This window comes from Anguilla rostrata, chromosome 3, assembly GCF_018555375.3.
Source record: "Anguilla rostrata isolate EN2019 chromosome 3, ASM1855537v3, whole genome shotgun sequence".
Classification (NCBI taxonomy): domain Eukaryota; kingdom Metazoa; phylum Chordata; class Actinopteri; order Anguilliformes; family Anguillidae; genus Anguilla; species Anguilla rostrata.
In genome coordinates, this window is record NC_057935.1 from 34,199,010 (window position 1) to 34,214,278 (window position 15,269).

The window sequence follows — 15,269 nt, forward strand, 5'->3', positions numbered from 1 at the left end:
TGAGATGGACTCCTGGGGGGTTTATTCACGCTGTCAGTGAGCTTTAAATTACCGATGGGATCAATGGACGCTGGTCCCCGGATCATCCTGAGAGGCATTGTAGTGCTGCGATGAATCTCTCACTGTCCAAACGGACATGCTTTCTGTGTGCAGGCAGAAGTTAAAATGGAGGATTATTTAAATAATTGAAATGAGATTAGTTTGGAGTAGTGGTCCTATGAGCACAGCATTTGGCCACATGAATAATCTGTATAAACTATTCTTCACTGAATATGGTGCTGCGTTTGTAGCGGTTTCTGTATTGATACCATCATTCAGTCTTCCAGAGAACCAGGTAAAAACATTAAGTTGGGTCACCCCTGCCCGGAATAGGTTTGAGGGTGATTGTTCAAAGAAAAAAGAAGCAGCTTCTCTTGATTTTGTACCTTAACCACTGTGAACACATACACAGTTGAAGATAAAAAAGGCATGATACCAAAAACAAGAAGGTTTGTCCCTGAGGAAAATCCTAGCAACCTCTGTGTTGTACATTCCTGTCTGTCAAAAACCATCAGAAAGGAAAGTCTGTCGAGCATGAAACGTCAAAAATGATTTTAGCCTTTTTTGACGGCAAACCGAATGTGAGACCATTACTTGATATTGATATCATAATTTACATGGATGTTCACTGTCTGCTATTATGCACAAATAAAAGTACTTGATTTGTTACGTGACCAAACCAGTATAGTATTAAGTACATTTGCATGAGAATGATAGGAGATATGGTGAATGGATGGAGGTTTGCTGTTGTTTTTTTTAACTATATAAGGAAAATATTGCATTAAATCATGAAATCGCACCACTTCTAACTAAGAGACAGAAAGAACAGCAACATAAAAAAAAAAAAAATAGACGGCCATCTCATCTGAACTGTGATAACGATCTCACATTTCCCAGCACAGCCAATCGTAACATGCTTCAATCAGGCATTGCTGTTAAATATTGTAACAATTTTTTCTGTCACAGACAGACAGGGCTGTCCGATGGGGAAAATATGTTTCTGTAGTGCTTTCAGGACAGCTAAATATAAAGAAGTGTACCTTTATATGTAGTTGCCCTCCTTGCCTGTCTCAGCGGTACGCTGGGTGCGATTTTAGGATTGGTAGTGTTTTCACTCTGCAGTTAAAACTGCACCCGTAATGCGTATTTTTGGCTGCGTTGTTTTGCCCTTGCTGGTGTGCAGTAGCGCGTGTCCCTTCCGCGCTCAGCCCTGGGGCCCAATGGAGACCCGCTCGCGTCGCCGTATCTGCATGACCGGCGGCAGCTGTCCAGATTAGACTGCATAAATCCCTCTCCTTCACTTCCTCAGGCTTCGGACGATGAGTCATACGTCAGCGATGTGAGCGATAACATTTCTGAGGACAACGCCAGCGTCACGGACAGCCTGTCCAGGCAAAGTACGTCTCTCTCTCTCTGCCGCACCGCCGAGACGGAATTTAACTCTTTGAATCACTGGCTGTCGTTTCACCTTGAGTCCATCTGAAAGAGCCTGTCTTGGCTTAGCCAGACTCCCTCTGAAAGCCTGCCTTGGCTTAGCCAGACTCCCTCTGAAAGCCTGCCTTGGTTTGGCCAGACTCCCTCTGAAAGCTTGTGTGCTGGTTGTTCGGTCGCTGTCAGTGTGAATGAAGCTGGCTGTGCACGTGTGTGTATGTGCCTTTCCGTGTGCACGCTCATGCGTCACAGAACGGGGCTTCCTGGGTGGGCTTTCATTCGTCTTTACAGTTTAATGTGATGCGCTCAGAACAAACTGTGGCCATCCTGTTAATTTGGCAGCATCTAACCGCCCTAGGGTTGCCTTTGGCTGATTTTTACCTCTTTTCCCTTGTGCACAGTGCTAGTTCTGATTAAACATCAACCCCTCCCCTTTCCCATAACATTAGTGCAGCTAACATCATGGCTGTAATATATGCAGTGGTGTCTATAGCAGGACATATAGGTGGTATAAATTAGAGCTGACCATTATGAGAGGAGACAGCTGTTTCTCCCAATGCAGAAAGCTGTAATGAGCATTGGCCAAGCACGTCTTCCATGCAGTTTGCTGTAAAGAAGGGGTGAATAGTGCTGTCTAAATCCACGTTGGTGGAATCATTTATTTTATGAATTGGCATGGGTGGCAGGTAACAAAGACTAGACATATTTTGACTGAATGGTGGTGGTTTTTATTAAGGTCCCAAAATATTAAATATTATTAGCGTGTATTGTTCATACATAGACATCATTCAACTCTTACAACTGACAGGCACTGTAGGGAAAGTTAAATTCAGCTTAAATGTTTACTATGTAGAATTTTGCAGCCCTTGTAGACTCAGTGTTTGTAGACCTCACTCACACCTCCTTAGTCCTCAACCCAGCCCACACTAGTGTTAAGGGCCCTCGAGCACTATAAACAAGATAGAGATGTTCTGGGTTATCCAGCGAACTCAGTAATCCTGCTTTGTCGTTTCTTGGCTTCTTAGCATCTGCCATTGCAGCAAACCGGCAGCAAACACAGGAAAGAGTGCCACGCCCAGAAACGTCCCAAACACATTTTAGAATAACAAATACATGTAAAAGGTGCACAATTTGGTTAAAGTTTGTAAAGACTGAGCTTCCCAGTGCATCATGGGTATGCCTTAGCATACTTATTTTATAATATTTTCAAATAAAAATCCTGCATAGTATGCCTTTAAATGAAGGGGTGAGCGGTGTGTACTTTAGGACAGGCGCTGCAGAACTTAATAACAAGCACTGCAAACAGATCAGCATTGGTAACATTAAGACACATTAATAATGAATGGGACCTTAATGTGATCCCTTACCGTTGCGGCTAAAAGGCGTGCCCTGTCCTTGCAGTGCCGAACGGCGAGCTAGCCGGGAGCGGCTTCCGGAACGGGCGCCGCACGTGCCTCCCCGCCCCGTCCCCCGACATCACCAACATCAACCTGTGGAACATCCTGAGGAACAACATCGGGAAAGACCTTTCCAAGGTGTCCATGCCCGTGGAGCTCAACGAGCCGCTCAACACGCTGCAGCACATGTGCGAAGAGCTGGAGTACACTGAGATTCTGGACAAGGCTGCAGACACCATCGACCCCTACGAGCGTATGGTATGTTCCTGATGCACATCACCCCTATGAAGACATGATGAATTCTGAACACACACTAGACCTATGAAGACATGGTATGTCCCTAAGTCACACCCCTGTTGATCACATAGTACATCCCAAACACACACCAGACTTATGAAGTCATGATATGTCCCTAATACACACCACCCCAGTGAGCACATGGTACATCTCTTACACACATAACACCCCAGTGAGCACATGGTACATCTCTTACACACATAACACCCCAGTGAGCACATGGTACATCTCTTACACACATAACACCCCACTGAGCACATGGTACATCTCTTACACACGTAACATCCCAGTGAGCACATGGTACATCTCTTACACACATAACACCCCAGTGAACACATGGTACATCTCTTACACACTAACACACCCACTGAGCACATGGTACATCTCTTACACACATAACACCCCAGTGAGCACATGGTACATCTCTTACACACATAACACCCCACTGAGCACATGGTACATCTCTTACACACACATAACACCCCAGTGAGCACATGGTACATCTGTTACACACACACCACCCCAATGAGCACATGGTACATCTCTTACACACATAACACCCCAGTGAGCACATGGTACATCTCTTACACACATAACACCCCAGTGAGCACATGGTACATCTCTTACACACATAACACCCCAGTGAGCACATGGTACATCTCTTACACACATAACACCCCAGTGAGCACATGGTACATCTCTTACACACATAACACCCCAGTGAGCACATGGTACATCTCTTACACACATAACACCCCAGTGAGCACATGGTACATCTCTTACACACATAACACCCCAGTGAGCACATGGTACATCTCTTACACACATAACACCCCAGTGAGCACATGGTACAATACACCCCCCCAAGACTGAGGATGTTGGTGTTCATTCCAGTTGCTTATTTTATCCGTCCTCATCCCCTTGCCCTCGCGTGACTCAGAAATCGATCGATGTCCGCCATCTTTAAGCACGTTCCATTCCATAGAATTGTTCTTCGAGGAGCGAGGAGGCTCCCAGAGGAGACTTCATCGAGGATACAACAGTGCTCCCTTTGTGGAAGTCTTTTTTGGAATGTGTGACATGTAAAGGATCCACCTCTCCACATCTGCCACAGTTTGAAATATGGCAGGAATGCAATGCAATTTATTTAAATAATAAATTATAATTTTATACCGTTCCTTTCTCTTTTGCTTTAATTCATAATGACACGCATTCTTTCGGACTATCAAAAGCCATGTCTATGCTTGACAAAAGAGGCAAAAAAACATGGCACTGTTCCCATATCATTTGTATGTTTCGTATTCGTATCGTATCGTGTTTTCCCTTTCAAAACAATATAATTTTGGCAAATGTAGGCTATGCAAGTGTCATGTAGCCTTTCATATCGTTGAATGCAAATAACAATGGACAAAAATAGTTTTCTCTACAATGTTTTACACTGAAATAACTTAAACATGCCTTGTGTTCAAAACCTTTTTTTCCCCCTCACTTTTATGACTGGGCAATAATGTCATTTCAGTCTGTTCATGTGCATTTGCTGTCTTCTAACTGTGCAATTCATTTTATAGGCTGTTACTGTTTTTATTTGACAGTGTCCAGTAGATCATTGCATCTGATTTTCAGTGTGGAAAGCAGCTCTGGGGTAACAGTATGGTTCAGTAGCCCACTGACAGGCGATGCAACGCGTCATTAGTGACTGACATCGCTTCAGACTGACGCCTGACTGAGCAAGCGCATGCCATCAATTTGACATGTTGCCTTGATTCCTCCATCCTCGTATCTCATCCTTGCATCTCTTCCTCTTGTGCCCCGTTGGCTGGAGCGAAGGAGTGAGGAAAGGACGTGAGGAAGAGTGAAAATAAGCGATTAGAGCGAACCCGTGGCGTTTCTCTATCTTACACAACCCCTAAGAACACACAGGGTGTTCCCAACACAAATGAATGAATGCCACCAGTGAATGCATGATGCTTCCCTTCTTTAAAATGTCCGGTTCCCACCCTAGTTTCGAAACCGTGGATGCTATTTTTACATCCGCGTTTGCGTGGCGATCCCTGCTGCTGTTTCGGGACAGTGTTTGACGTCCTCGGCCCTTATCTCCTGGAAACACATGGCGTCGCCTTCTTTTCACGCCGCGGCCCGCCTGATCGACCGCAGTCGGCCCCGGCGCGGTCCGGATTTGACGGGAGAGCGCGGGGCTCGTCCCCGTGCCGCAGCACCGCGCTTCAGACACACGAGCCAACCAGCAGCCCCCTGCGCGATGCGCTGCTATTACACAGCCCAATCAGCCGCTTCTGAGAGGGAGAAATGAGTGCTTTCTCTTCATTGTGTGTCATGTCATTAAATATTTAAGCGTTCATATTTCAAGAAGAGGGTTTAATGGCTGTGCTGAGATCACAAATGCACCCCTGCTTTTATTATTTTCCAATTAGAAGCCTCCTGCTGAAAATAAGCTGCGTTCAAGTTGTGGCCAAGTTCAGTCAGTATTACACTAAAGGTTTTAATGGACGGATGGGATGCATCCCACTTTGGCCTTAATTCATGAATTTTCATTATGGTCTGGTCTCTGTGATAACCAATCAGTGATCTTTGGTCCTCCAGGTCCTTGTTGCTGCTTTTGTAGTCTCTGGATATTCATCCACGTACTACAGAGCAGGAAGTAAACCATTCAATCCTTTACTGGGAGAGACCTATGAATGTATCCGGGAAGACAAGGGCCTCTGTTTCTTCGCTGAACAGGTATGCTGCAGCACTTTCTTTTTTTCATAAGTTGTCATGGCTATGTTTTTTTATTTTATTTTTAAGTCTAGACACTGTTTTTATTGGTTGAATCAATATTTGTGAAAGCCTCTTGTTGGTCAAGCTCTGCTACATGGTCATATCGTCAAGTCCAGTATGTCTTCTGGACTGTTCTATGGTTGTGTGCACTACAACTTTTCATACGATATGATTATTATAATTATTATTCATATGAAATGTAATTTTCAACCATAATTGTAAGTGTTATGGACTGTCTACCGATTCTGTGGCTGTCTGCAGCATATCGCTGACAGGCAGACCCATTGCACCAGTTTGAGAACTCCTGCTTCAAAGCAGGTGGAGTTGTGCATTTCCCCGGTCATTCCACACCCAGCGGCTATATAATGTTAAACTAACTCTGACAGGACTGTTGCTCAGCGCAGAATCCCCTCCTCTGGCCCCAAGGCCTCAGAGTAGTAACATTCCCACAGTGTCGACATTCCCAGTGTCAGTCTCTGGCAGCGTCTGTGCCCAATCGGAGCAGTGGCATTTGGCGCTGGCTCCTCCCCCCATTGTCTGGCATCATATTTAGTGGCCCTGCTTTTGTGACCGCTGTGCCCTTCACCCATGGGGCGCTGCTGTAGTCCGGAGCATCAGTGTCATGTTTCACTGGCCTAAAGCTATTTTGTCAGATGGCCAGAGAGCCAGAAGGGTGTGTGCTGTCCACCAGAGTTTTGTCATTGTGCCAATTTCATTGGATATCCTTTATTTTAGAAATGCCATTTTCTCCTTATAGAACACACACAACCTTCTATAACACTATAACAGTTAATGCTCTACTTTTAGCTTGTGGCTTCTGTTGTCCATGGCTTTGTTTGTTACACAGTTGCAAGCTGTTCTTCCTGCCATGGAATGTGTGCACAGTCGTTGTTAACTAATTTATTGTAAAACTTTATTGAACTTAAATGTGTATATATTAGTTCCCTCTGTTAGAGAACTTGATTTAAGGGGAGGTGAAAATAAGTCAAAAAGAGTGGCAACGGATTATTCTGTGGCATAAAGCATCCCACAGAAGGGAAGTATGAAACGGCGTTACAGTCCAGCGGTCTCAAGGGAAACATTCCGCATTCCGCCTTACTGTTTGCAACTGCCCTTTTCCAGGTGAGCCACCACCCACCCATCTCGGCCTGTCACTGTGAATCCAAAAAGTTCACCTTCTGGCAAGGTAAGAGGTGCCATCCATGCCCTATGCCCTACATGGCTCTGGCCCTGCCCCCTTGCTGTAATGGAGTGCTGAAGGCAGCTAACTATTTAGTTTTTCTGCTCCTCCAGAGGGCCACAGGAACTCATTGCCATGTCTGTGCAAAGCTAATTGATAGGAAACAAGATAATTGATAGAAAGTCGATATTTACGAGAGGCGGCTGGGATGTTTCTTCTTCAGGGCACAGGGGAAATAAGCCGGCCTTGTTTTGTAAAGTGGTAGTTTGGCGGGCCGGGGCGTTAGCTGACCGCTCCTCTTCTGCTCTGCCCTTTCAGATGTCAGATGGAAGAACAAATTCTGGGGGAAGTCCATGGAGATCCTGCCTATCGGGACGGTCAATGTCATGCTCCCGAGGTGGGTTACGCAACACAAGCTCTTCTCTTTGTGTGTGTGTGTATGAACTCGTAATAATACCTTTTGCTGGTCCCCACAAGGTCAAGAGGCTGTTTTAGGGTTAGGACTTAGGGTTAGGGTTACAATTAGGTTAAGGTTAGGCATGTAGTGGTTGGGGTTAGGGTTAGGGTTAGAGGTTACGGAATGAATGTAGTCAATGGGAAGTCCCCACAAGGATAGCAATATGGGACTGTGAGTGTGTGTGTGTGTGTGTCTCTCTCTCTCTGTTTTTGTATGTTGTGTGTGTGTGTATGTGTCTGTATCTCTCCTTCTCCCTCTTTTTTTCTCTCTGTGGAGGATTTAACAGCTGGGGACAAACTATTTAGTGACACTCTAATATCCCATAATGCCTTTTGTTAGGCACTGCAGTCATAGATTTCTGTTGTGCTCTGCAGAGGTCCAGGAAGTCCTCTAATGTGCACATTTCCCAGCTGTGCTCCTGGGGAAGGGCTGGGGGGGCGGGGGAGGTGGGGGAGGATGGGGGAGGACTGAGCGTGCCCGAGGGCTGCTGATCTCACAGGGAATCCATCAGACTGTGACGCCTCTGCGGGGAAGAAACGAAGATTCGCCCACAGTGCCCCGCAGCCTAAAGAGATGACGTCACACCTTGTGACTCAGCAGCAGCTCGTGCTGGGCCCGGGGGGACCTTCGAGTCGGCGCAGTGCACTGAGCGTCTTACGCATCACGGGAAAAAAAGGTTTTAGCGGAATCGCAGGTCAGATGCAGCTGACGGGGTGTTGAAGTCATCGAGGCTCTCGCTCGCTGCTCGCTGTTCGGACAGCGATGCGTCTGCAGTGTGCGTCTGCCGCGATGCGTCTGCAGCGATGCGTCTGCAGCGATGCGTCTGCAGCGATGCGTCTGCAGCGATGCGTCTGCAGCGATGCGTCTGCAGTGATGCGTCTGCAGCGATGCGTCTGCAGCGTGCGTCTGCAGCGTTGCGTCTGCAGCGATGCGTCTGCAGTGATGCGTCTGCAGTGATGCGTCTGCAGCGATGCGTCTGCAGCGATGCGTCTGCAGTGATGCGTCTGCAGTGATGCGTCTGCAGCGTGCATCTGCAGTGATGCGTCTGCAGCGACGCGTCTGCAGCGTGCCTCACGCGTGCGTTTTGTGCGCCCAGGTTCGGCGATCACTACGAGTGGAACAAGGTCACTACCTGCATACACAACATCCTGAGCGGGAGGCGGTGGATCGAGCATTACGGAGAGATCACCATCAGGAACAACAGGAGCAGCGCGTGCATCTGCAAGCTCACCTTCGTCAAGGCAAGTTTGCAGGCGGAAACAAGTCAAACAAATACATATACTTTATTTTATAGGGTAAAGAATACGGTCACAGCACTGTATTACTTCAGTTAATTAATAATGAGAGCAATGAAAAAAGAAAATGTCCTTTGCTTTAAAGACACCTGTATTGTTAGCCAGCTGTAGAAATGAGAGTTTTACCACCTCTGTATTACTATTTCAGATTTACTATATTAGTATTTCAGATTTATGCAGTACAGCGGTGATGTCTTTCTTCATTAACACATTGAGCATTGCCGTTTGTGTGAATGCTTAACGCGCCCAGTCTGTGCGAATGCTTAACGCGCCCAGTCTGTCACCATCGGCGCCTGAGAGCTGGTCCACTCTGCCTCCTCTCAGGGGAACTACTGGAGCTCGAACGCGAACGAGGTCCAGGGCGTGGTGATAGACCAGGAGGGGAAAGTGGTCCATCGGCTGTTCGGCAAGTGGCACGAAGGCCTGTACTGCGGCGTCCCGCCGTCGGCCAAGTGCGTCTGGAGACCAGGTGCAGTCAGACACCGTCTTACCCAGCGTTCGGTCCCTCAGCAACCCCGTTCCGGGAACGCCCAAGCTAGCGCTTGTGGACCGGGTTACAAATACTCACAAACAAGGTTTGGCAGATTTTCATTTTAGGCTCGCGCCTTATGGACGTTCCCCTCTCCTCCGCCCTCTCCCCCCAGGGTCCATGCCCACCGACTACGAGCTGTACTACGGCTTCACCCGCTTTGCCATCGAGCTCAACGAACTGTGCCCGGAGATCAAAGACCTTCTGCCGCCCACCGACGCCCGCTTCCGCCCCGATCAGAGGTACGCTCCCCCCCGCTGCGGGTCACCTGTCTGTGCTGCAGGAGGCCTGGTCCCTGCCTGTCCGCAGCACTCTCTCGAAAACTCTGGTGACTGTGCCAGTGACCTGAACAAACATCTTTGTCCACTGCTGCCACCTTCAGGATGAAAAGGGTAGTTACAACCCACACTGATGTATAGACAATTATGTATTAAGACAATTTACAAATAAACCCTATGCCAGCCAGTGTAAAGCAGCCAGGCTGCCAGAAACTTTCGTAAGTCACTAAAAAAATCTTCTTCATTACACACAATATATTGTCTGGGCCTGTCGAAAAAACATACAGAAACTGGAGAACGTGACCCTTTTTTAAGTTGGTAGTGGGTGTAATAGAAAGAGCGGGGCTGGGTTAAAGCCTGACGGTTGCACGCAGGTACCTGGAGGAGGGGAAGGTGGAGCAGGCTTCTGCTGAGAAGCAGCGCATCGAGGACCTGCAGAGGACCAGGAGGAAGTGGCAGGAGGAGAACAACGTTAAACACCAGCCCCGCTTCTTCAAGTGAGTGACACGCCCAGGCCACGGCACTGCCAGGGCCACACAGGGCCACACGAGAGCCCTCATCTGATCTGCTGCCCGCAGCCTGCCTGCACCAGCTGGTGTTATGGAAAGAGTGCTGAACCCAGGGAAACGCACAAACTGCACACACACACTCACGCGCACACACCACAAACACACACCACACACATACATACACACGTACGCACGCACGCACGCACACACACACACACACACTCAAGTATTTAACAGCCTTCTCCTGTTTCTGACCGTTCGTCTCTCTCCTCACAGGAAAGTCATCGATGCCAATCAAAGGGAGAGGTGGGTCTCCAACAACACTTACTGGGAACTCCGCAAAGCACCCGGGTTCAACAAGCTGGAGAACCCTCAGCTCTGGTAGCGTCCGACAGGCTGCGTCCAACATATCATCTCAGACAAACAAACGCTTTTACCTATGCACAGTTTTTGTTTTGAATGCCCTCGTCAGTAAGACCACGACACACACGGGTACCTGGGACTGCGGAACCAGCAGAGGAATAAACGCCGAACGACGTCCGTCACCGAAGCAGTCTCCCCTGGATCACGTGACCCTCGCAGTGAAGTGGTCGTCTAGGCAGCGGTCTGACTCGTAGTTCCGTCCTCTCGCCCTTTTATCCTCTGAGTATGTCTTTGCCTTAAACAAAAAAAGTCTGTTAGCAGAAACGGCAGAACATATTCAGACACACCTCATGTGAAGCTTTAGTGGAAGAGCTCGATTCAGACCGATGTTGCAATCGAGCTGCTAGTTACTGGTAGCTATTAGTATTACACGCATGTTAAGGCAGCTTTCATTGCCATAGGTTAAGACAAATTCATGTGGGCATCACAAATCAGTGGCAGTTAAAAAGAAAATAATGAAGATACGTAATATTTATGTAAAATATCAAACCTTTTTCTCATTGATTACATTTGGTTGAGGAATTCACAAAATAGTCAACGCTTTTGTCATTGGAGTAATTTATCTTAGAAAAGCTTTTGTTTAGCTGAATATAGCCCTATACTCTTTAGGGACAAGCAGTTCCTCTGTAAATATAATTTTATTCCAAGAATATGAATTGTCGGCATTATCAATGAAACGATTTATAATTTAAAGAGGCTGGAACCTGCGCGGTATACCATTGTATGCTGTTAATAGCGTTTCTCAATCTCTCATTGCACTTGAGAGCTTTGGCAGCAGTGAGTGACCGGCACAAAATGAACCCCAACATTTCCACATCATCACTGGTGCCCGCATCACATACAGTACTACTGATTGTTCCAATGCTTACCATCGGAAGTAGTCTATAAAAGTAGACTATAGAAATGAGCTAGGCCTATTGGTATCAGCCAATCACTTAGAATATGGAAATTGACCTGGTGTTGGTCCTTTAGCAAACGGATCATTACTGCACAGCCTGCCTGTGCCCTGGTCACTTGGAGCTAACCTCCAGCCCTGCTTATATGAAGAATAACTCCACTAACTGCTAGTCTATAAATAAGAGACCGCGTGTCAAGTGCTGCTCTCATGATGTGGACGTATTCCAGCCAAGAATGTTTGGCAGCACGCAGGCTGTGAATCCTTTAGGCCAAGCTTTATACCCCAGACTTTATTTGGAGCCCCTTAATTGGAACTCCCCACCGTCATCAGTTTCACCCCGACTACATAAAGGGCAACGGTACATTTCCTTCTTGATTTCGGCTGAAGCCTTGCTGGGGATTCCGAGAGGAACGGGTCCTCCGGCAGTTCCAGATTTCCTTGGAAAACGGAACTTTCCTGTTCCGCGAGGGAATCAGGTCGTACCACCCACCGCCGCTCTGTCTGGAGGTTAAGGTGTCCTCCGGTGTCTCGTTTCTTTATTTATGACCCTTGCTGTAGGGCCAAATGTTTCCTCACGTCCCCTAGGCACTTCAGTGGAGTGTAATACAGCAGAACAGCACCATCTACAGTCACCTTTTAGGAATGAGGAGAGGCGGTAGCAGTTTGGCATGAGCGGCTCAACACAGAACGAGGCGAGAGCACTGTGTTTGAAGCCAAAGTGCGTCCCGTTACTCATGAATTTTATGATTATAAAAGCATTGTAGTGCTTCGTTTGATTGTGTTTTTAGTATGCTTTTTTTTTTCTTTTTTGGTCTGTCAGATTTTTAATTGAATGTTATTTTCAAAAGCCAAAGAAGTGCACACCCTTTTTTTGTTTTTAAGATTACCAAATGGGAAAGGGAAATTAGTTTTAATGTTTAAAAATACATTTTTCTGTCTCCCTGGAGAGTATATGGTTAAGATCTAAAGTTTTATAGGTACTTAATGAAAAAGTAAAAAATACTCTGGCCAACACTGCCTTCATTTAAGTCCAACTGTAGATTTAAGAGTTTGAGTCAATTAAATGTTCAGCGTGTAAAGGGAGGCTTGGCAAGTAAACTATGAGCCATCTAGATACATTTTATGAATTAAGCTCATATTATTGTTATCGTTTTGTGATCTCAGTGAATAATGAATGTGACATTTTACACTGAATTCACATTTGATGCTCGGGAGCAACCGAACATAATCCAGCTTTGATTGAGGGGTGGGGGAAGGTTGTGATTTTTATTTAAATCCATTTTATGATTGGTGGTTTGTGAAGTCTATTTATTTTTTTTTTCATCTCAGTGTGTAAAAGTAGGGACGCATAGCTTCATCCTGTATGTTCTTTCACGCATTCCAGCAGTGCAGCATTCCAGCAGTGCAATTCAGGTCACAGGAAAGAATCAGTAAGCAGGCTCAGGCTGGCCTTGCGTAACCTGCGGGGACTTGAGCCCAGTTCAAAGCTTTTCTGTAGGAAGTAGCTTTCTCAGCAACAGTTCTAATTGCTGTGCCTTAACACATTGAGCCCTTATACTTTACATCACATCATGTCATTTAGCAGATGCAACTTATCCAGAGCAACTTACGCATACACAATGCAGATAGATTCCCAACTTGTGCAAACAGGGATCCTACAAGTTGAGCATACTTGCACTTTAGGAGAAATTATTTTCACCCATTTTCCTTTGGCCCATATTTTCATTACTTGCTGGCAACCTGGGAAGCTGGTGTTCTTGGATTCAGTTTTGCTCTGCAAAAATGTGTAAAAACAGCCACCTATCCTAAGTAGTGCTGTTCAGTAGCCTGGCATTAGAATATTAGCAGTGTGGATTTGGCTTCTGGAAACTAAAGGCTAGAGTCTTACCTTTGAATTGATCATTGATCTCAATGTGTCTTTGCTGGTTTTTCTTTGCTAACTGTGAAGAGATTCATTTGCTGAATAATCTGTTCCAGTCAGCAGCTGGTTTCGTTTCTCTTTACAGTGTCTCATGGAAGCCTTTGCGTTTGCATAGAACCCCACCGCATCATATCCTCAGAGATGCCCATGCACATCAATTTCCTATTTGTTTTTTGGTCCCACAACCATGACATATTGGCTCTGTACAGGCCAGTAATGTGGGCAGACTGATTTGAAGATCTGTGAGTGCACCTCAGTACGCGCTGTTGCACTTTTCAAGCTCGTCCAGTACAGGCATCTCTAAAGACATAAGCGTTGTCTTTGAAATTATTATTGTTTTCCCTAAGTGAAACGAAATAGTTTTTATTCTTAACCTGACTTAAAAAAAGAACACTACCAAATGCAAATAAGGCGAAGTGATTCAGCTGCGAGTTTGTACTGAATATTAATCCAAATGCTTAATAATCCTTTTTTAATCATGGACCAGAAAGGAAATCATAGGGAGACCAATGATCAGTAAAAGGTAAGTTTTTAGTTGCCTTTGGCTTGTATGTTGTTAGATGCAGAATTGTGGTTCTGTTGAATTGAGGGTTAGGAATTTACCTTGCCGTTTTGCAAGTTTCAGTTGTGGGGCTACTAGAGAAAAGAGGAATTTACCGGTATCACAGATCTGTGGACTATGCTTGAATGGTGGACAACAGGATTATAATTTTCCAGAAATACATTTTGCATCTTCATTTTTTTTCCACTTTATTACACTTGTACAGAACCTGTTGGCACATTGGATTGGAATGTACTCGCTTGTTGTACAACCACTGCTTTCCCACAACCTGTTCACAACCACTTGGTCCCTCCAGGTACTGGTAGCTCAGATTCCCCAACACTCTGCCCGCACTGACAATTCATCAAAGGTTCTGGCTCAGTCTTCATACTTGTTCCATAAAGTCATAACACATTGAAAGTAGCAGCTGTAGATTGTGTGGTTGTTATGGCAGCTGTCATGCATTTGTTCAGATGTTTACAAAGATCCGAGAGTTTACAATTTTATGGTGGTTTCTTCTCCTGAGATACATGATTCTACAGGCTGTGTGGTACCTTGACATTTCACATCTGTTGTGGCTATAACAGATGCAATAAAAAAAGACTTGAAGATGTTAACTGTGTGTGGAAGCCTAAGATCAAACATTTCATTTTGAGATGGTCATGCTCATCTTTGGAAATAAAAAATGCATTCCATGTTCCACATTCCCAGAGCAGCAGACTGAGTAGAAAACTAAGACTTACAAATTACCACTGCACCTACATCTCACTGACTGCAGGACAAACATCCATTACACCCATCAACTGTAATGTTAATAATACTTGCATGTGCAAATGACATAGCCTGCCAATGAATGTTGCAGATGCCTTACGAAAGGTCCTATCCTTTAGTTTTTCTTTTTCAGATTGACCTGTGCCACTCTGTGGGTGCAGTGTTGCGCTGTCCGCTTAGTTATTTAAATCCATTTTCTAATGGGTTTCTTTTGAAGAAGTGCAATTGTATAATGACATACATATCTTTTCATGAACACTGTACACTGCTGCTATATAGTGCTTGTTCTAATAAAAACAAAAACAAGAAGTCTGGTGGTATTCCTTACAGCTTGTCTGTGGTACATTAAGCAATGTGGTAAGTGTTCCTTCCAGTTTCCTTGAAAACTCTGAAGATGGTTGATTATTAATGTGTATTGTGGAAGCATTTTTCAGTGTGTGTTCAAATATGGTTAATTTTGGTGGACTTCTGCATTTTCACTCCACTTTCCTTAAAAAAATATATTTTATTTACCTTTTTCCTTACATA

The 15,269-nt window shown here is 45.5% G+C and overlaps 1 protein-coding gene across 1 annotated transcript in view; it reads left to right on the top strand.

Annotated features, from left to right (window-relative positions):
• Nucleotides 1-15,050, top strand: part of osbpl6 (oxysterol binding protein-like 6) — a 59,651-nt gene extending 44,601 nt beyond the window's left edge. Inside the window, exons 14-23 of the mRNA XM_064329810.1 lie at nt 1,349-1,436; nt 2,872-3,125; nt 5,763-5,900; nt 7,062-7,125; nt 7,438-7,516; nt 8,673-8,817; nt 9,196-9,340; nt 9,516-9,642; nt 10,053-10,175; nt 10,464-15,050. Of these exons, the coding sequence (XP_064185880.1) occupies nt 1,349-1,436; nt 2,872-3,125; nt 5,763-5,900; nt 7,062-7,125; nt 7,438-7,516; nt 8,673-8,817; nt 9,196-9,340; nt 9,516-9,642; nt 10,053-10,175; nt 10,464-10,572 (1,272 nt within the window). The 3' untranslated portion in view covers nt 10,573-15,050. The remainder of the gene's footprint in view (nt 1-1,348; nt 1,437-2,871; nt 3,126-5,762; nt 5,901-7,061; nt 7,126-7,437; nt 7,517-8,672; nt 8,818-9,195; nt 9,341-9,515; nt 9,643-10,052; nt 10,176-10,463) is intronic.
• The last annotated feature ends 219 nt before the right edge of the window (nt 15,051-15,269 follow it).